General features: G+C 44.1%; 1 protein-coding gene across 1 annotated transcript in view; it reads left to right on the forward strand.

The window, feature by feature from the left end:
* Nucleotides 1-5,357: 5,357 nt before the first annotated feature.
* Nucleotides 5,358-23,024, forward strand: part of LOC105466549 (melatonin receptor 1A) — a 28,476-nt gene continuing 10,809 nt past the window's right edge. The window contains exon 1 of the mRNA XM_011715496.2: nucleotides 5,358-5,749. Coding sequence (XP_011713798.1) covers nucleotides 5,560-5,749 — 190 coding nt within the window. The 5' untranslated portion in view covers nucleotides 5,358-5,559. The remainder of the gene's footprint in view (nucleotides 5,750-23,024) is intronic.

The following is a 23,024-nucleotide window of genomic DNA, read 5'->3' on the forward strand; positions in this document are numbered from 1 at the left end:
ATCTCTGGTAATCCATTTTGATTTAAAATCTATTTTACATCAAGATCCATTTTAAATCTGATATTGATATAGGCCATATTGATTTGCCTTTTTGTGCTGTTTGCTTTATGTATCTTTCATATGGTTGGAATTTGTGTCCCGCCCAAATTTCATGTTGATTTATAATCCCCAGTGTTGGAGGTGGATCTTGGAGGGAGGTGATTGGATCATGGAGGTGGATTTCCCCCTTTCATTCTGTTATTGTGATAGAGTTGTCATGAGATCTGGATGTTTGTAAGTGTGTAGCACCTCCCTCCTCGTTCTCTTCCTCTTGCTCCGGCCATGTAAGATATTCCTGCCTTGTTTCACCGTCCACCATGATTGTAAGTCTCCCAAGACTTCCCCAGAAGTGGAGCAGAAGCAGCCATGCTTCCTGTACAGCCTGTGAAACCGTGAGCCAATTCAACCTCTTCTGTTTATAAACTACTCAGTCTCGGGTATTTCATCCACCATGGGATGACACAACAAGAAGGCTTTCACTAGGTGCAGCTCCTTGACCTTGGATTGGCCAGCCTCCAGAACGGGAAGAAATCACATTCCTTTTCTTGTAAATTACCCAGTCTGTGGTCTTCTGTTATAGCACACAATGTGGAGTAAGACCAACGGCAAAAGGGACTTTCAGATATAATTAGGGCTATGGACCTTCAGAGAGAAAAATTAGCCTGGGTTATCTAGTCAGGCCCAATCTAAATACACATGCCCTTAAAACAGAGAACTTTCTCCAGCTAACAGCAGGGGAGAGCAAGCAGAAGATAAAGTTAGAGAAATGTGAACTGTGAGTGGGACTCTGCCCACCATTGTTGGCTTTGAAGATGAGAGAAGGGACCATGAGTCAAGGAATGCAGCCAACCTCTAGAAGCTGAGAATGACCTCAACCTTACAACCACATGAATGCAGCCAACCTCTAGAAGCTGAGAATGACCTCAACCTTACAACCACATGAATGCAGCCAACCTCTAGAAGCTGAGAATGACCTCAACCTTACAACCACATGAATGCAGCCAACCTCTAGAAGCTGAGAGTGACCCCAACCTCACAACCATATGAATGCAGCCAACCTCCAGAAGCTGAGAATGACCTCAACCTCACAACCACATGAATGCAGCCAACCTCTAGAAGCTGAGAATGACCTCACCTTACAACCATATGAAACTGGATTCTGCCAGCAACTTGAATGAGCTCAGAAGTGGATTTACCCTTAGAACCTCCAGAAAGAAACAGCTGTACTTATTTGTGGTTTTATCCTCATAAAATCCTAAGCAGAGAGCTCAGCTGAGCCACTTTGTACCTGGACTTCTGGTCTATTTAACTATGACATAATACGTGGATGTTGTTTTATGTCTCCAAATTAATTTAATTAAGGTAATTTGATATGACAGTAATAGAAAATTAGCACAGTTTCTGAGGAGATATCAGTCGTTAGTTGGATTAATTGCTAACCAGTACGTAATATGTAACTTGACTTTCATTGCTTTTTATCTTTGGCTTTTAGCAATTTGACTACTCTGTGCCTTAGCATGTTTGTTTTTGTTTATTCTGCTTAGTGTTCATTAGTGCATGTGCAAATTTATGTCTTTCCTAAAATTCAGGAAAATTTCAGTCATGATGTCTTCTAATATTTTTTCTGCACCATTTTATTTCTACAGCTAGTATTCTAATTAATATAATCTGTAAGAATTGTAAGCTTTGTTCGTTTCAAAATGTATCTTTTCTCTGTGTTTCTCATGTTGGACAACTTCTGTTGGTTTATCTTTAAGTATACTTACTCTGTCATGTCCATTTGGCTAGTAAATCCATTGAGTAAAGAATTAATTTCAGAAATTGTATTTTTCAGTTCTAGAATTTCCCCTTTGTTCTTTTTTACTGTTTTTATTTCTTTCATGAGAGTTCCCACTTCTCTGCTGAGATTGTTAGTTACAATATTTGGTTTATTTAGGGACTGGATTTGATTGATCTTATTGTATCTTAAAGAATGTGTTTAGATAGATAGATAGATAGACGGACAATGTTTTCATATGTTAAATAATTCTGAACTGTACCATGGACATACGAACGTGACACTGTGTGTATTCTAGATGCCACTGTTTTTCTCTGTTGAGTATTCTTTTCTTTGCTCAGTAGGCAGTGCTCTTGGCTAGGCTGGAACTGGAACTGTTTTCTTGTGTGGCAGCTCCCGCCTCAGTTCAGGCCTTTTGCTCCGGCTGCTTCCTCCAGTCTATTCCTGGCCTGCGGGGTTCAGGGGATGCCGGCAGCCAGGGTCTGGGCATTCCCTCTCTGGGTCTTTGTTTTCTGGGATTTCCCCATCATTTTCAGGGCTCATGGTTTCCCAGCTTCACCTTTCTCATTCCCCAGGGAAGAAAGATCATGAATGTTGTTATGTGCACCCCACCCTTTTTAGGGGAGAGTTAGCCATCTATGCCTTTGTATTTCGTCTATTGATTTCACAAATTTGTGTATCAAAACCCCAAGTATAGGAGTTTTGCCTGTGACAGACAATGCAGGGAGAAATCACTATGTGTCCTGACATATGTGGATGCTGTTTGATTGTTTTCTATTAGTCAAACAACCAGCACCATGTACACAGTTTGAAGACCTTCATATCTGGTGCACGGGAAGGCTTTATCTCCACGTGTTTCAAACACACGCGGTGCTACCAATGCTTAATGTTTTCTAAAGTGATCGCCGGAATGGAAGCTTTCTTTTATTTTTATTTTTTATTTTTTTTGCTAAAAGAGGTTACACATAAATTTTTAGTTTTTGTCTAATTATGACCTTTAAATATATTTCTATTTTTTCCTTATTTATTTGAAAAAGCTCTTTACATAATTGTCTTAGTCTGTTTTCCATTGCTATTAAAGAATACTGCAATACCTGGGATTGGATAATTTTTTTTTTTTTTTCCTGAGGCAGAGTCTCTATCTGTTGCCCAGGCTGGAGTGGTAATTTTTTAACAACCACTCTCACTGTAACGAATCCAGGCCCAGAAGAGCAAGAACTGACTCATGCCTGCAGAATTAACCCAGTCAGTCGGAGTGCCATAACCCTCTTGACCTGATTGCCTCTCGAAAGCCCCACCTTCCCCTGGGGACCAAATCTTCCACACATAAATTCTGGCGACATACTGAAACCATAACAATAATGAAGACCATTAATGCTTTGTCTCTTAGATATGTCACAAATCATTTCCCCAATTTATCTTGCTTTCACTTGTGTGTGGTATTTTTTGAATATAGGACTTTAACTTTTCTGTAGTCAAATCTATCACGACCGAGAAACACTATCATTTAGTAATGAGGCTTAGTAATGAGGCTCCTTGCTTGGCAGTCAGAGAGACCAGATTTCACATTCTGTCTCCACTTATTACTGGCTGCGTGACTTTGGTGCATTGTTTAACCTCTCAGTACTAGAGGTTTCTCGTCCATAAAATGGTTGCAGCAGTGTCAAACCTTGTGGAACTGTTAACACATTGTGCAAACAATGGTTGTAAGATACCGATGCCAGAGATGGGAACTGACACGTGCTGTCAATGGCAGCTGCTACCTGTTCGTTCTACGCTGAGGATTAGTTCCAGTCTGTCTTTTTTCCCATGCTTCTCCACCTCAAGTGATATGTATATTTACCTAAATTTTCTTTAAATGCATTTTTGTTTTCGTGGTCCATCCCAGCCCTACTGATTTGAACTGTTAACTTTATAAAATCTTTATTTTATATGCTTTTTCAAATTGTTTATGAATTCAACACTGTTTTAGTTTTTTTTTTTTTTTTTTTTTTTGGAAACAGAGTCTCATTCTTTTTGCCCAGGCTGGAGTACAGTGGCATGATCTCAGCTCACTGCAACCTCTGTCTCCCGGGTTCAAGCGATTCTCCTGCCTCGGGCTCCCGAGTAGCTGGGATTACAGGCACCCACCACAACACTCGGCTAATTTTTGTATTTTTAGCAGAGACGAGGTTTCACCATGTTGGCCAGGCCAGCCTCAAACTGCTGACCTCAGGTGATCCACGCGCCTCAGCCTCCCAAAGTGCTGGGGTTACAGGTGGGAGCCACCACGCCTGGCCTTTTCTTTTGACAAGATTTTGCTCTGTCACCAGACTGGAGTGCACTGGTGCACTCATAGCTCACCAAACCTCAAACTTCTGAGTTGAAGAGATGCTCCCACTTTGGCTTCCCAAAGTGCTACAGGCGTGAGCAGCCGTGCCTGGCATACTTATTGTAATTTTTTTTTTTTTTTTGGAGACAAAGTCTTGCTCTGTCAGCCAGGCTGGAGTGCAGTGGCATGATCTCGGCTCACTGCAATCTCCGCCTCCCGGACTCAAGCAATTCTCCTGCCTCAGCCTCCTGAGTAGCTGGGATTATAGGCATGTGCCACCACATCTGGCTAATTTTTGTATTTTTAGTAGAGACGGGGTTTCACCATGTCGGCCAGGCTGGTCTTGAACTCCTGACCTCAGGTAATCTGCCCAGCTCGGCCTCCCAAAGTGCTGGTATTACAAGCGTGAGCCACCGTGCCTGGCCACTTATTGTAATTTTTAATGAACATTTTTATCCTGGTGGGTCACACTTCTTTCCTATTCATCTTATTCAAATCCTTTTCCTACACTTTGTTTTTACTCTTTCAAAAGAGCTTCAGGTTATTTGATATTTTTCTTGGGCTGGCATGAAGTACATGAGGAAAATGAAAATCTCAAGTGTTGAATCTAGGAACACTGTAAGTCTCTCCGTTTATTTAAATTTCCTTTCATGGTTTTCATAAAGTTTTTTCCTCACTGCACACAACTGGTTAGGTCATTTCCTAGCACTTTTACGTTGCTGTCATGTATCCGATCCATCTCAGTGTGCTTTCTGTCTCATTTTTACTGGTACTTACAAAAGTACATACATTTTTATCATCCGCACATATTGATTTTTACATTTTTCTTTGAAAATGTCATTTCATTATCGGAAACGTCTAGCATAATCTTAAATGGTGCAATACACAACGGAAGAGAGTCCTTAGTTTTTTCACATTTTACTAATTATGAGGCTAACCGGTGAGATAGTATTTTATTGCCATTTTGCAGAAGAAGATAAGGGCAGTGGGGCACACAGCTGGGGCACACAGCTGGGGCACTCGCCCCAATCCCATTTCGCATTTGAGCCCAGGCAGCCTGGCCCTGCTGGGTGTACAGTCCCGTCGCAGAGAAGAAACACGTGAATGAACAGCCTCGCTGTGCGCCCACGAGGAGAGGCCCCTGGGACACACTCCCTCCCGCGGCGGCTGGGCCCGGCTTCCCGCACTGGGGCGCTGTCGGCCCGTGGTGCGGGGTTCGAGCCGCGGGCGGGGAGTCCAAGCGGGCTCGCGACGGACACCAGGTGTCACCTGGCCGTGGCGTCCGGTGCGGCGTGGGCGTCCGGGGGCGCGGCGTGGAGGAGCGCGCGGGATGGGGCGTGGGCGCGGGGAGCGCCGGGCGGAGCCTTAAAAAGTGGCCGGGAGGGGGGGCCAGGCGGGCGATGGCCCCGCGGCCGGGACGCGCCCAGGGACCATGCCGGGCAACGGCAGCGCGCTGCCCAACGCCTCGCAGCCCGGGCCCGGCGGGGACGGCGCGCGGCCGCAGCCCTCGTGGCTGGCATCGGCGCTGGCCTGCGTCCTCATCTTCACCATCGTGGTGGACGTCCTGGGCAACCTGCTGGTCATCCTGTCGGTGTATCGGAACAAGAAGCTCCGGAACGCAGGTAGGGCCCGCGCCGCCCCCGGGGCCAGCGCCCCTCCGCCCGCAGCCAGCCTCCCCAGCACCGGGTTCTTTTTCCTGAACACTGCGGGCTCGGAGTCACTTTTCTTATTAGAGGGGACTCTTCCTCCAGCCTGCCCATCGAAAGTGCCTTTTTCTAAGACACGGAGTCGCAGCCCCTAAGAGATGGGACGCTCCGCCAGAGTCGCGTTCTCTTTCCTATGGGGACACTCCCGTCTGGTTGTCCCGTCTGAGTTTTACTAGATTGAGAGGCATCAGGTCCAGGTTGCAGAAAGCTCCTCAAGCAGCCTCTGCAACGAAATGATCAACTGCTGGGTCTTACATGGCACTTAGTTTTCCTAACATTGTTAAAATATGGAAACACAGAAGCTGGCAAAATGCTGGAGCAGCCGCCGTGGTTTTGTTGTTCAGAGTAGTCTGTCGTTAGGAGCCTACAGTCGAAAAAAAGGCCCCTAAACATGCTGTGTCCGGCAGGCCGCGGCTCCTCCAAGTAAACAAGTTGACACTTTAAAAACAGAAGTTGTTGTGTTAGAGGAGGCAGGTAGCCAGGCGTGAGCAGAAAGAGTATACTTACGTATCATATGCAACTGCAGATAATTTTGTGCTTGAGTTAAACTTGCTTTTTCCTCCAGCAATGCATTGAACTGGTTTGTTCTGGGGGGAACCTGTGGACAGTTTGTTCTTAGGATACTGGATGTTCAGACCTCTAAGTTATGATTAGATGCTTGGTTCTCTGAAGAAACTAGTTTTTTATTTGGAGGCACTTTTGGGAGAAGGTGTGGGGAAGGAAACATGCACTTAAATGTCTGCCAAGATCAATATTTTTGTTTTAACTAGGTAGTTAAGAAAAGCTCTAATTTTGTTTAGCTCCTTTTGGGGGGACTCACCCCTGCCTCTCCCCACCCCCCCGTAATGCTTTTGCAGTTTGTAATTTGAGAATTAGTTAGTTAGGCACCTAGTAACATGAATTGAGTTTGAGTTTGTAAATAGAATAAGCTCACTTCGTAGGTGACTGATATAATAACTGGAGGAATTCTGCTTTCCAAAAGAGGCTCATTCCTTCCTACCCACGAAAACGCCTTTCTCTGGACCAAACAGGTTGGAAGCACTGGGTTAACTCATCCCAGGGCATCCTTGTGGTGTGTTCTTAACTCAACTTACAGAGGAGAAACTGGGGCTGCAGGTTGTTCATAGGGACTGGAAGTGTGAGCAGGGCTGAATTCCCAGAGCTGGCCTCCAGAGCTCGCCCTGCTTCCTTGCTGTCAACAACTGCAGCACTTGGGAAGTTTGAATCCTGCAGAACCTTTCAGTTAAAAAGTGTTCACCGCCCAGGGTGGTGGCTCACGCCTGTAATCCCAGCACTTTGGGAGGCCAAGGTGGGTGGGTTGCCTGAGGTCAGGAGTTCGAGAACAGCTGGCCAACATGGTGAAACCCTGTCTCTACTAAAAATACAAAAAAACAGCTGGGTGGTGGCACACGGCTGTAATCCCAACTACATGGGAGGCTGAGGCAGGAGAATCGCTTGAACCTGGGAGGTGGAAGTTGCAGTGAGCAGAGATCGTGCCATTGCACTCCAGCCTGGGCAACAAGAGTGAAACTCCATCTCAAAAAAATAAAAAGTAAAAAGTGTTCTCGCCTGAACAATTTTACTTCTTGTGTTTTCTGAAAAAGAACTTAAGAAAATCGCTCCTTACACACACTTTGTATTTTATTTGCTAAGACATGCTCTTAAGAGGACAATCCATAAAATACTACATTCCTGTCGCTTTAAGGGGAGCCCCTTAGTGAGCTTTAATCCACCCAACTTTAGAAGTTTCGTATTTTTATAATAGGGATTTTTTGTTTATATGTGCAGTTCAAGCCATTTGAGAATTTCTGGAATGGATGGTGATTTGAAACAGTGGTAAGGATAGCTGATTCAAATATAAGTTTTGGTATGCTTATTAAAAGTTTTGATGATTTTCAGACCTCCCATTTCAGCTAAATGAATTTTGTTGGCTTTAAGGATGAAATGATGGGAAGAAGAGAATGGAAGAAATGAGAAGGCGAAAGCATCTAGGCTTTGAACCATCACTTTCCTTTGGAAAGCTGGTATAATTGCCGTGATTTCTGCCACCTTCCTCCCCTCAAGGGACTGTGTTGACATTTGATTTCCCAGGGAATAAATTGAAAATGGCTAACAACCTGCATGGCAGGGACACTGGACAGCCACAGCCGAAGTAAGCTGCAACCACTGGCGTCTGTGGTGCCAACAGAATATTCGCTCTACTCGTGTCCACAATTTGATGATAGAAGTGATACTGCCATAGCATATCTTCTGAGTAAATTTGATAGCATAATGGAATATTCCTGCAATGGAACGCTGGAATTAGATCTTTGCTGTGCACTTTCTGATTTCAGAAATCAGCGAAGCTAAATACCAAACTTCATTTTCCACATTTGTCGAATTGCAGATAATACCTAACCTTTTAGCCTCATAAGAGTGTTGCAATGACTGTAGTGAAATGGCGCATATGAGAATACTTTGAAAAGGATAAAACAAGTAATACTGTGTTGGCTTGTTTGTTTTCTGGGTACACCTAACAAAGGTGTGCTCTGTTTGTTGGAAATCATTGCGCTATAGACCTATGATTCATGCACTTTTCTATATGTACATTATACTTAAATAAAACTTATTTTACAAAGTATCAGGCAAGAGTACAATACTATCTTGCCATTTAAAATTCAATTCTCTGGCAATCTAACTGAGGTAGAATACGGCCAATATATGGAAATTAGCAAAAATGACAGGCTCTCACCTACAGATTTGTTCTGACTTAGAGTGCCACAAAACTGTGATGCTGGTGTCTAGTTCCCTGTAGATTATGAGCAGGAAGTTAGGAGGAAGATTGACACAGTTAAAGAAATAGCACATCATAGCAAGCAGCATGGGTTGAAATACACTCATTAAAAGTAGGTCTGAGAAACAGAACCAGCACAACCTTTTGTGCCTACATTGTGAGAATGCAAATAACCCTGCTCACCATTAACTGCTCCTGAAAGCGGCACAGTGCAGGAACGCATTTATTATCATCACTCGATTCACCAGCGAGAGGTGTCATCATGAGTGGTGTGTTCTTCTTAAGAAGACAGGGATATAATGCATTTTAGAAAGACACCTGTCAAAAGCAGTTTATTATTATTATTTAATCTGTGTGCACAGTAGGGTAAACTTGTCAGTATATGTTAAAAAAAAAAAAAAAGTAGTTTCCCAGGATGGCTCTTTGGCTGATGACTGACACTGTGCTAAGCCTCTCTTGCACTTGTTTCTTTTAGGTCTCTATAGAATGTTATAACTATCCATTCTGCATTACCACTCAGAGAGGATGCATAGAGTACGGAACGAATGTGGACTTTGGGCCTCAGAGATCTGGTTCAAATCTTGGATGTACCACGGCTGTTTTAAGATGCTGCTTATCTTATAGGGATACTAGAAGGATAAACTTAGATTCTGGCCATTAGTCCACCTACTTACCCACCCACCTATTCATCCAGCCACCCATTCATCCATCCACCCACCCATCGTCCATCCATCCATCCATCTATCCATCCATCCTACCTACCCACTTACCTATCATTTTGAGGTACAAATAATAGTATTATGCTGTTATTACTAGTATGCATCCGATGACTAGTTCTTTTTAGATTGTTTTTATTTTTTAAATGTTCATTTATTTTTAAGTGTATGTTTTAAAAAAACAAGTAGACAATGTGAACTGGAAGAGTGAAATCAGTCAGAAATGGAACGGTTAGAATCGAATTCCCATTTGTGATGTTCTGCAAAATACACAAAATCTCCATTGTCTGACTTTTCCCTTTTGTAACAACCATTATCTCTCTGCAACAAGAAGGCCTGAGATTTAAAGACTGATTATTTCGATATTCAGCTGTTCTCTAATTTTAAGTGAATCAGCTCTAGAAACAACAGTGGCTTCCTTGGGCAAGCATGCTACTATTCAGAAACCTACGCCCTAACTTGTGCTGTGCAGACTTGGAAAATGATTTCAAGCTAACCCCGCTTCACGCGATCTCCAAGCCGAGAGGTTTCTTACTGGCGCTGCTGTAGTTCCCTCCTGTAGCTTTCCACAATATTTCAAATTACTGACTCAAAGCGATTTTTTCCCCTAGAGACATTTTATTGATTTTCCCCCCTTGTATTCTTAGCTGTTGTTCAGATTTCTATGACTTTCTATCCTGGTTTGTATAGTACATTGTTATGGAACTCTAAGTTTTTACAAATATGTCAGAGTAATTCCCAGAATCCCCTGTAAACCTTATGACAGTAGTTTCAGACTCTCAGGTACATGATTGAATTTGGATCTGATCTTTGGTTCCTCCAGCAATTCATTTCATAAGAAAGTATTTCTGACAGGAATTTTCGGTGTTAAATTCATCGCAGAAAAGATAGAGCTTACTTTTGCTGGCTTTCAGCATCATTTTTCTCTTGGCAATTTTGGAAGTTAACCAAGGATAAAATAGTCCTAGATTAAACCTCCTGCTATTAGTATTTACTGCCATTTGATGGTTCTGTTTAAAAAATATCTGCATTGAAAAGTATCACGCCTTGGAAGTCACTTTAAATCTCCACACAGTCTTTGGAGCTCATTCTACCCATTCTTCCTTAGCACCTTTAAAAAATAATCACCAGAATAACTGAAGTGAATGGTAAGATCTTTACAAGGTGCCTTGAGTTTTCCCTTTTTTTCTAAGTATTTGTAAGTTGCCTTGCTGATAGAAATACCCTTTCTTCTAAAAAGGAAATTGACATACTCCTTTAGAGTTTTCTAGTACCAAGGAGGCAATTCGTGGATTGTTGTTAAAGAAGCATTTATGCATGCACAGAGCTCTGCACGGTATCATTGGTGCCATCTCTGCCTCTTCGTGAAGGTAATCAGCCGCCTCACTTCTGCCTCTCTCAAATAATCACGTTGACCAGAAACCTGAGGGCTGTATGTGGTATCTCTGTGATTTTTAGTGCAATTAAATAATGCTGCAGATTAGAAATAAACTGCTGGATTCTCTGGATGAAGTGCTCAAACACTTGTCTTTCTACAGAGCTGTACACTTCCAGCAATCACATTGAAGATCAGTCTCAGAAGAAAAGACAGGAAATAAAATGCATCTGCATGGTGCTGAATATTATTCAGGTTAATGGAGGTGAATTTGAGTTGTTAAGCGTACAGTTTAAAAGTGTGCTCACTTGCTTTGATACTGAGTAGTTTTGGTGCTTATTGAATTGAATATGTATCTGGATAAATACTTAGTGCATTCCTACAGTATAAGGCAGAATGGAAATGGTTGGTAAATTTTTGAGGATTTGTAAAAATTCAAGGTCCCATGCTAAGCTTGGGACAAACGCGGCTTCTACTTTCAAAGAGATGACTTTCTATCAAGGCACTTTTGAAATGTGTGTTCTTTTTATTTTCAAACAAAGATAAGACATGGAGCACAAAGGTATGAAAATAGGAGCATATTTATATAGCAGAAAACTTTTTCAAGAGAAATGTGAAAGTTGGTTGGTAGATGGTAGCTGGGGCTTAAAGCAATCATGAGAATGTTTTAAAGTTGTTATCTTAGGAGGAGAGAACAATGTCATAAGTGGGAGATGTGAAAACCAGTTCACATGTGAGATAGCAGCAGATGGAGACAGAATTAGTGAGAGAATTTCGAAGAAACTGATGAGTGATGGAGACACAGCATAACAATTAGAGAAGAACGCACGGGCTTCAGGTCTTTTGAAGAAACGGCTGCTGGAGAACGAGCTGCGAACTTCCATTTATACTTGTTTTCCTACATAGTTATTAAGTGGTGGATTATGAAAATGTGTAATCGGTAATTAGTATTTCCTCTTTGATGATTTTCTGAACATGTTTAGGAATATAGAACTCTTAGATCTTGGAAGGGATAATGTGCCTTCATCCTTCATGCATTAATTCCCTCCTTCTTTATTTAAATACTTGCTGGATGCCTCCTATGTCCATCTATAGGAGCTTAGGACACGATTTTATTTCAAGAGAAAATTCTGGTTCACTCGTTTTTATTTTAAGATGTGGTTTAAATTGCAATTTTTACTTTTAAGATTTTTTTTCTGGTTAGTTTTCATTCCATTTTTTCCTTTTATTATTTACTTACCTTTTTAGCTCCTTTAATTGTTCCCTCTGAATTTGGAATACTTTCAGCTTCTCTCATTTGTGTATATGTCTGTTTAGGTATCATACAGTCTTTTACCGTGTACTTTTTTTTAAAGATTGTTTTACATATATAATATATATATCTTTATAGATTGAGCATTCCTTATCTATGGAAGATTAGTGCTATTATAGGTCATATTTGTTGTGGTATGTCCCTCTGAAGCACATGGCCTCTGGAACCTACTGCCTGGAGCAAAACCCTGGCTCTGCCATCCCATGCGTGTGACATTAGGGCAAGTGACCTAATTTGCTCGGTTTCCTCACTTGTTAATTTGGGACAATACTAATATTGTAAGAACTAGATGACTTGCTGTATACTTAAAGTGTATTATGATTTAAATATAACATTCCCAGAAGCAGCATAAATTCCTTTTGTTATTTAGTATTCTTGGTGTGGAGTTCTGATATGTAAATATATTTTTATTTTTAAGGCAGAATGCAATATTTCATACTTACAGGTCTTTAAATACTCTAAGTACATAAAAATGGCATCAAAGTTTTAACTTTTACTTTTATGACAATATTGTTTTACACTTTTGTAGTGTTAACTTGTTTTCCTCTCGTTGATTTAACTTTCACATATAAACAGGGTTCTATTACGATTGTGCCATTTTTAATAAAGCTCTCTTTTGGATTTAGCAGTTTAGAGTTATTATTTAGTGCAGTTAACCTGTTTATTTAAGATGGGGTTTTCACCGAGTCCTTCAAGGTTCGGAAGAGGGCCTAAGGAAAAAAGACTCCTACGCTAAAGAGAGTTCATATCGTTTTTTTGATTGCTTGTTAATGTGGCTGAAGTATTATGATTTTGTTTTTGTTAAAGTTTCATCCTAAATTCTCGAAGACGAATAAAGGTACAGTATCAGTACTTCATCTTCCATGGAAGGGTGAAAGGCTGAACCAGTCAGGCTGTACTGTGGATGTTTTACAAGTTACAAATGTCTCACTAAACCACCGTTCTCAGAAGACAGTAACCGGGCATAGAAAATGAGCAGGATTATTTGCAGGATGTTCCACCTTTAACACTGACTGAAATCCAGATGGGAACAAGCAGGAATGTGCATGACTTCTTAAAGACACCTCTGGTGCCCTTGGTCTCTCGTGTTCTATATACAGTTTATATGCAATACAGTGTACAATGCAAAGTGTACAGTGTACAATACCTGTGTATAATATAAAGCAGTGCCAAGCTCCATCAATTTTCTCTATAGCAGCAGTCAACAATCAAGTTAGAGACCAGACGGGAACTGGAGACAGAGTGGGATAGAGAGAGAAAGGGATGAGCCAGGAGGACACGTGGGGTCCAGGAGGCAACGGAGCCCTGAGGTGCTCAGATGGAACAGGGTGTCCAAGCCACAGCAAGTACCGTGAACCAGGTGTGGGGAGGACGGTGTGTCCCAGGATCAGGGTGTGAGGGGGACAGCATGGCTCATGAACAGGGTGTGAGGACAGCGTGTCCCGTGAACACTGTGTGAGGCGGGTGGCGTCTCATGAACGGGGTGTGAGGACAGCGTGTCCCGTGAACACTGTGTGAGGCGGGTGGCATCTCATGAACGGGGTGTGAGGACGGCGTGTCCCATGAACACCGTGTGAGGCAGGTGGCATCTCATGAACGGGGTGTGAGGACGGCGTGTCCCGTGAACACTGTGTGAGGCAGGTGGCATCTCATGAATGGGGTGTGAGGACGGCGTGTCCTGTGAACACTGTGTGAGGCAGGTGGCATCTCATGAACGGGGTGTGAGGACGGCGTGTCCTGTGAACACTGTGTGAGGCGGGTGGCATCTCATGAACGGGGTGTGAGGACGGCGTGTCCCATGAACACCGTGTGAGGCAGGTGGCATCTCATGAATGGGGTGTGAGGACGGCATGTCCCGTGAACACTGTGTGAGGCGGGTGGCGTCTCATGAACGGGTTTGGGGAGGAGAGTGCATCCTTTGAACAGGGTGTGTGGACGGCGTGTCCCACGAAAAGAGTATTATAGTTTGGAGAGTTTAAGGAGTTAATGGAGAAGGGGTCACCAGAATGTCACCGAATACTGCGGCGCTGTTTAAACCTGGGTGTTGCAGGGTGATGAGCTGTCATGTGTGCTGTGGAGAGCCGTGTGTGGAAGGTGGAGGGGAGCAGTGAGGCTGATGGCAGGAGGGACACGGGGTGAGAGGAGGCTCATCGGCTATGGAGAGACCCCTGTTCCATTGCAGGGATCAGGGAGGATCCTCCCTAGCCAGGACTGTGTGCCAGTGAGGAACCTTCAGTGAAGCAAGACGTGTGGTTTCCATCACAGGGGAAGAGAAGTAAGACATGAGTGAGTAATCCTGCAAAGGAAGATGGGCCACATGCCCTCAAATCCTCGCCACGGCCCTAAGCAGCTTGATTTATTCCACGTTAAGAGACTGAGGCTGTGGGAAGCTGTGACTTACCTGAGGTCACATTAGCAAGTGGCATGGCCAGGATTTGAATCTGGCTTTTGTTTCTACACTCATGGTGCACACTGCCTGTAGTAATCTGAAAAGACACGTTTCTAAGGTATAGTCTCCTTACATTTAAGAATCTAAAACATTGACTGTGTGCTTCGAGGCCTCGAAGTAAAGCCCTTCCCTTTCCCTTGTACTGCCAGAGAATATTCCTTACACACCTGCAATAGCTCAGCTTTCTCTTGTCACACAGTTAACAGGTATGCACGTGGAATTTTAAAAAACACAAACCAAGTTTGTAAATAGTTCTTTATTACTGGTCTTTATCACTGTGATGCTTAAGTTCAGGCACACTCAGTTTCTTTTAGTCTTCATGAACAGTAATTTAGGGGGCCTCTAACCTTGCTTTCCACATGGTTAAAGTCCCGTCTGAAATGAAAGGGGTGAATACTGACCTGCTGGGAAAACCAGCATCTTAGTGGATACCAGCAGAAGAGCAGGTAATTTCTGCTTTTCTGAGGGAGCAGTTCAGAGTCCAAGGGTGCATTAGTTCAATCAGCAAATGATTTCCCAACACCTATTATGTGCTGGGCTCTGCGCTCACCGTGAGAATGTAAAGGTTCATGTCCACAGTGGGGACCTGAGTCTCAGCGGAAGACAGACTGTTGGGCAAATGTGTGTGGTTTCACGTTGCCATGATATTGGAAGCAGATGCACACATAGCAAGGACGGAAGCATGGAAGAGCAGTGCGGGGAGGTAGCTACAGTCTGTAACTCCTACCCAGTATTGGGAGAGCGGTGCGGGAAGGCGGCTACAGTCTGTAACTTTTACCCAGTATTGGGAGAGCGGTGCGGGGAGGCGGCTACAGTCCGTGACTCCTGCCCAGTATTGGAAGAGCGGTGCAGGGAGGCGGCTACAGTCCGTGACTCTTACCCTGTATGGTTGGTTTGTGTCTGTAAGACACCATAGTAAGTAGCTCCTTTTTTCTATCAAGAAGCCAGCAACCTCTTTAGGAAACCACCCAATCCCATCATAGGGCTGAAGGTCTATTTTAGGTTTGCTGGAAACAGAACCTGAGACAGAGGCTTGGTACTCGTGCTTTGCTGAGGGCGCACTCTCGGGGGGGAAGCTTGTAAGAAAGAGAGGAGAGCAGACCAGGGCAAGGGAAGGGGTCAGGAAGGGATAGGATCTCAGGGAAAGCCGAGACTTGGCCTCATCCGTAAGTTGGGGCCTCTGGGCATCAATCCAGCAGAGTTGCCATTACTTGAGGCAAAGGGACTGGTCATTTGTCCCAATGTCAGTGGCTCTTTGATTACTGAAGGCAGTCTTGGGGAAGGAGGCAGTCCTTGCAAAATGAAGGCACTCAGCACTCACAGACACTCTGGGGAGAAGTGCGCCAGCAGCATCTACAACAACACCTGTGAAAGACAGAGGATGTGCAGGAACCGCCTGGAGCCCAGGCTTGCTGTGGTGATGGGCCCTGCTAACCCACACGCAGAAGGAAACCAAGTCTCTGCAGTTTTAATCATTGCACAGATTTGGAGATTATCAAATGGGGAAAAAGATGACCAGAGCTGTAGAAACATAGAAGTTTTTCAGAAACACACATTTTCTTTGTTAATGAAAACTTCAGACACAGGGTCCAAACTTTGCACAGTGTCAGACAGGTTGATAGATTTCTGTGTAATTCCCAGAAAAGCAAAGTGATGCAGAAATATTCATTCAAATGCAAATCAGCCTGAGGATTGCAGAGTGTGGGGTTTCTAAAAAAGAGCAAAAATGACTGATAAAAGGTAAGAGTCTGGCCCAGGATAGGAAATTCCTGTATTTTCACTCAGCTGAGAGTTTCACTAGTTAATGATGGCATATTTAGCATAAAAAAAGCATTACACAAATGGCTGCTGCAGGCCGGGCATGATGGCTTATGCCTGTAATCCCAGTACTTTGGGAAGCCAAGGTGGGCGGATCACAAGGTCAAGAGATCGAGACTATCCTGGCCAATATGGTGAAACCCCATCTGAACTAAAAATACAAAAATTAGCTGGGCGTGGTGGCATATGCCTGTAGTCCCAGCTACTCAGGAGACTAAGGCAGGAGAATGGTGTGAACCCCGTGTGAGAGTGGGGGGCGGTGGAGTTTGCAGTGAGCTAAGATCGCACCACTGCATACCAGCCTGGTGACAGAGCCAGACTCCATCTCAAGAAAAACAAATAAAAATAAAAAAATAGCTGCTGCTCCATTTCCACTTTCCAAATCTTACAAAAAATTTTTTTGTGGATGAGGCAATCCTATAATTATGCAGAAAACGGAATTCTGGGGAGCATAGTTCCGGTTCAGCTAGATTGACGCAACACTAATTCAACACAGTCCACCCCTTGGCAACTTGGATTCTATCTATAGATCTCTTTTAACCATATTTAACTTCAAAATAAAGGAAATATCAACATTATGCTTCCATCTAACGATGCAACTATCGCTTGTAAAATTGAAAATACATTAACCCTCTTTGTAAAAGAAAGTACAGTCTTTTTATCCAACTTTATGTGATTTTTATTATTCTAGTTGAGTCACATTTCCCATTTGATATCCTATCACTTAAATTCTGAGATACAAGGTTCACTACTAACACATCTTATAGGAGATGGCAGGGGAATAGCAGAGGGAAAGAGACACAAAGTTATTACTATATTCACAAATTATTCATGGTAAAGCAAGCAGGAAATACTCATAATTATTTTAGCCCTCATTTCTGCAGTTGGCCAGGTGGCCGTAGTGGGTATATGGAGCTACCATGTCCTGCCCGCTCCCTCTGCCCTCTGGCTCTTTGCTTGTTGTGGTGGCTGAAGCCTTCATTCCTAACACTCTGGGACACTGGCATTCCCGCCTGTATTGGGTTAGTTTCCCGTTGGCTTCAATCCCAGGGCACAGGGGCACTGAGACACTCTACGGAGTTCTGGCATGCCAGACCTGTACTTCCTTGCTCTTATTGTGTAATAATAACCCAGTTTCCCCTTGATAATCAGGACTAAACACGTTAAGCACAGTAATTCCCTTCTTTGTCTATTGATTCACTAGAATGAGGAGCCCCCAGGTGGCACTCTCAACCTCAGTTTTTTTATTTTCTGTTTTTTTTTGAGACAGGATCTCACTCTGTTGTCTGAGCTGGAGTGCAGTGGTGCCAGCATGGCTCCCTACAGCTTTGAACTCTTGGGCTCAAGTGATCCACTCACTTCAGCCACCCAAAGTGCCAGGATCTGTGCCTAGTCTCAATTTCCAGTTTAATGAAACCAATGAAGTGTCTCCTGGTGGAAGCATTGCTCCCTTGGGAACTAAGACTTTAGACCAACAGAACCTAAGGTTTCAGAGAAAGGAGGCAAACATTTTGCTAGGGTATCACCAGGGTAATTTGAGAGGATGAGCAGCCATTTTCACCCTTGATTTTCTGATTCATGAATCCTGGCCATGGGACGAACAACACTCTATGTTAATCACTGATTTATAGCAGGTGCCACATGATAGGGGTCTGTACCCTCGGCTCACCCACCTGGTGCTGAAACTGAACCTTCAAAAGCCATTCCACCAATCTGTCAGGTCAGCTGTTTGGAGATGGGAAACTGGTAGGGCAGTGAATTCCCAGGACATGGCCCCATTGCTGTACTTCATTGCTGTCAGAGGAATTCCTTAGTCAAAAGCAATGCCATAAGGAATACCATCATGGTGGATAAGGCATCCTTTAAGTCCGTGGATGTTAGGTTGCTGGAAGATTTAAGGGCCTGAAAAGGTAGGAAAGGCAAATCCATACTCAAGAGTATGTCTCTGTTCCAGCCAGAACAAACCACTGCTCCCTTTGATGATAGAAGTGGTATGTAATTCACCTACCAGCAGCATCTGGCTGATTTTCCCAGGGAACAGTGCTCCGTTGGTGTTCTCTCCACTCTCGGCAGGCTGGACATCCAGCAGTGCCACAGTGGCTGCATCCAGATCAGTTTTCATGAGGAGTGATCTGCTGCTGAGCTCATGAATAACTTCTATCCTTGCTGCCATGACAACTTTGTGAGTCCATTGGTCAAGGACTAGTAGCCAAAGACAGATTAACTGATATACACAGGTTCCACCATCAAGACACAAATATCTTCACACTGAGTGTCCATTCTGAGAGGTCTGTGTGCCTATGTCTTCTCCAGAGCCCCGTAACTGGTTTTCTAATTATGTTTCTTCCAAATCCTTGCCCATCTAGCTCAATGGTCCCTAACCTTTTTGGAACCAGGGACTGGTTTCATGGAAGACAGTTTTTCCACAGGGCAGGGTGGGGGAATGGTTTTGGGATGAAACTGTCCCACCTCAAATCATCAGGCATTAGTTAGATTCTCATAAGGAGTGTGCAACCTCGATCCCTCACATGGAGTTCACGACAGGGTTCACGCTCCTATGAGAATGTAACACCGCTGCTGAGCTGACAGGAGGGGGAGCTTCAGCGGTAATACTTGCTCACGTGCCACTCACCTCCTGCTGTGCAGCCTGGTTCCTACCGGGTCACGGACCCAGTCTGTGGCTAATGGTCAGCTAGATCAGTGGCTAATGGTCAGTTAGATCAGGCATCTCCAACCTGATCGAGCTGACCATTAACCACTGCCTATGAATCTAGCTGACCATTAGCCATTGTCCCCATCAGGTCGGGGACCCCTGATCTAGCTGATCATTAGCCGCTGCCCATTAATCAGTGCAGATCTGAACCTGTGGCCCTCTCTCCTTCCAGGACAAATGAACAACCAGTTTGAAGTTCTTTTTGAAGCATTGCTCCAAGTTCTGTTTCCTGGGAGGGTCTTCCTCCATCCTTGTTTTTCAGGGCCATACTGGATTGGATCTGTAGTGCTGCAACCCTCCAGTTTCAGGTAGTGTCCGTAGATCATGAAAAGCCATATGGAAACCAGGTAAGAAGGTTTTTTTTTCTTTCTTATTCAGCTGCTCAGGGGCACATCCTCATGAGGCCATAGGAGCATGCTGAGGGAATGGAGGCAGGGTGGCAGGAATGTGGGCCATGGCCTCTAAGCCACTTGCTCACGCATCTTCCCTGTGCCTTCAGGAGCTGCTGGAGCCAGATCTTGGATGCACGGCTTCTGTTTGATGTTGTGATGGGCAACTTTATGATTTGGTAGATCACACAGCACCTGGTCCTTGAGAGAGCTTTCAGATCACATGGTCACTTGGGTGTCCATGTTCAAGCATTCAGACTCTACTAAGGTCAAGTAGGAAGTAATAAATGGTATCTGCAAAGGAGAGCACAGATTTGCTGCAAAATACTAAGGGTCCGTGTTATGAGTCATCTGAATGTGCCTGCTAAGTCCTTCTTACAGTCTCCCTATTACATGCAGTGGTCCCTCCATATCCATGGGTTCCACTTTCAGGGATTCAACCAATCATGGCTTGAAAATACAATCTTTGAGGGATGTGGAACTCAAAGATATAGAGGGCCAACTTCACATATTCACAGGTTCTGCAGGGCCAACTGTGGGACATGAGCATTGATATGGTTTGGCTGTGTCCCCAGCCAAATCTCATTTCGAATTCCCATGTGTTGTCAGGGACCTGGTGGGAGGTAATTGAATCACAGGGGCAGGTCTTTCCCATGCTGTTCTCGAGATAGTGAATGAGTCTCACAAGATCTGATGGTTCTATAAGGGGGAGTTTCCCTGCACAAGCTCTCTCTTTGCCTGCTGCCATCCATGTAAGATGTGACTTGCTCCTCTTTGTCTTCTGCCATGATTGTGAGGCTTCCCCAGCCACGTGGAACTGTAAGTCCATTAAGCCTCTTTCTTTTGTAATTGCTCAGTCTGAAGTATGTCTTTATCAGCAGCATGAGAATGGACTAATACAGGCATCCATGAATTTGGGTGTCTATGGAGATCGTGGAGCCAGTCCCTGCTGATACCAAGGGACAACCATAGAAACAATTCAAGCACCATTGGTGTCTTAGCCTGTTCCTGCTGCTATAACAATATAGACTGGGAAGTTGTAAATAACTGAAACGTGTTTTTCACAGTTCTGGAGGCTGGGAAGCCCAAGATCAAGGTACTGGCAGATTTGGAGTCTGGTGAGGGTTGCTCTCTGCTTCCAGGATGGTGCCTTCTTGCTGTGTCTTCTGGAGCAGATGAATGCTGAGTCTTCACATGGTGGAGGGACGAACAACTCCCTGGCACCTCTTTTGTAAAGGCACTAATCTCATCTGTAAGGGCTCCACCCTCATGACTTAATCACTTCCTAAAGGCCCCACCTCTCAATACCATCACATTGGCGATTAAGTGTCAACACATAAATTTTGGGGGAGACACATTTAAACCACAGCCATTGGATCAGATGGATCAGGTGGCTGAGCAGCCTTCAGGGCCTTGTTCTGGGCTCCAGTCCACACTACAGCTTTTTGAGTCACTCAGGAAATGGGTTTGTTTAGTACGTCCAACCCATTGTATGGTTGGTGTATTTTGTTTTTCATCTTAGTGGTTGGAGGGTGATGCAATGACATTGTTTTCACCTTGGAAGGTGAGTACAGGTTTTTTTTGTTTTGTTTTGTTTTAATAGAGTCTTGCTGTGTTGCCAGGCTGGAGTGCAGTGGTGCGATCTCAGCTCACTGCAACCTCCACCTCCTGGGTTCAAGCAATTCTCAGCCTCCCGAGTAGCTGGGACTTCAGGTGCACACCACCACGCCCAGCTAATTTTTGTATTTTTAGTAGAGATGGGGTTTCACCATGTTGGCCAGGATGGTCTGGATCTCTTGACCTTGTGATCCCCCGCCTCAGCCTCCCAAAGTGTTGGGATTACAGGCGTGAGCCACCGCGCCTGGCTCAGGTGGTCTTTTAAGGAATTCTTTTGCCCCTGCGGCTGTGACTACCAGTGTCCCTTAACTACTGGAAATAGGGTTTCTAATACTTTAAATCTAGTCCTGTTACAGAATCAACTGCAGGTAACCCAAAACCAATACAGAGAAACCCTCCCAAAGGTTCTCCTTGGTCCACTTCCAGAACCAAATTCTGCATCAGTCTGGGTTCAATCAATCCAAGAAGCAAAATTGCTCGAGCAGTTGTGTGAGCTGATGGAATAGTGTATTTGAGGCTTTCGCTTCTGTATCTGGCGCTGCTGTTTAAAGTTCATGGAGTTGAGAAGGAAAGCTGATGTTAGGAGGGGATGCAGGGGAAGCTAGAACCTGGGAGGAAGGACTGGAGCTCTGGAGGATGGTCAAAACTCACCTTATGAATTGGTCTCTCACTTCCTCCAAGCCAGGAGGAGGTGAGCAGGAGCTGGAGAAGCTGTGGGCACACTGCTGCCGCCCACCCCCTGCAGGGCAGCAGGTAAGACTCAGAGCGCCGAGCTTGCAGTGGCGTCTGGCACTTGACACAGATGGTCTGAGCACAGACAGCAATCTGCTGCTGCACTTCTGCCTTCCAAATCTCACGCAATTGCCTCTTGTGGGGAACACTAACCCGGAGCGGTGCAAGAAAAAGTCTTTTCAGCTTCGTGAAGTTGACACAATATAAACCCACCGTACATTGATTAACCCTTGGCCAGGTACTGTTCAAGGTGGAGGGAGAAGATGTCAAAGCAGGCAGTGTCCTCACCGAGGTGACAGCTGGGGCTGTGGGAGATGGGGAGAAGTAGAGACATAATTGCGATAAACAGAAAAGCAACGCCGTGTTGCTGTGTCATTCCCAGAAGGGACTCACGGGACTAGTTCTGAGGAAGGCATTCCCGGCAAGCTGACATTTTAGTTGTCTGTTACCTTATTTTATTCATATCTAGGCCATATTTCACTTCCAATTTAAAGTTTTATTCCTGGGAGCAAATATTGACTGTGCATTTTATAGTTGGTGAGGCTGATTGCTGTCCGTCTTGTTGCCAGCATACTGACTTCTAAGTGTTTTCCTCCCCCATCTTCTCTTTAGAAGGTTCTAGTTCTAATATGCTTCTTTAGAATTGTGCCTGGAGAGGCTGTAAGCCAGGATGTAGCCACAGGGCCCAGTTTCTGAGTCTCATATCTGTAGGAGCACAGGAGCTTTCTCAGGGAAATAACATTGAACAACACCAATTCATAGCATTGCTATAATCCTGACTCTCACTAAGCAGTCGTATGACTTCATCCAATTTAACTCTATATTTTTGTTTTCTCATCTTTAAAAACTAGGAATTATCCAGGGAGATCATTAACACATCTCTCAATTTTAACATCCTATTATTCTATGATTCTGCCACAGTAAGGATTGGAACTATATTCAACAGAGAAGAAATCGTTACCCACGAACAGACATTATTTGACATTTCAGAATGCATTATTAAGCTTGTTGCATACAGTCCTGGATATCTGTAGAAATGGGTAGATTGTCCGTATGTCTGGAGTTACATAGATTTCAGAATGGAATAGATGAACTTATAATGTGTATAATTATAATTGGATAATTCAATTACTCTTATCTGGTGAATTTCATAAAAGAAAAAAGGAAATTCCCTTTTTCCTTCTCCCCCAGACACCACACACTCCCCATGCACACATGAACGCCTGTGCTAAAGCTTTATGTGAGCTACCTGATAGCCATACCTGTATGGAGTCTGTGGCTTAATTAATTTTCACCA

This window comes from Macaca nemestrina, chromosome 3, assembly GCF_043159975.1.
Source record: "Macaca nemestrina isolate mMacNem1 chromosome 3, mMacNem.hap1, whole genome shotgun sequence".
In the NCBI taxonomy this organism is placed as follows: Eukaryota; Metazoa; Chordata; class Mammalia; order Primates; family Cercopithecidae; genus Macaca; species Macaca nemestrina.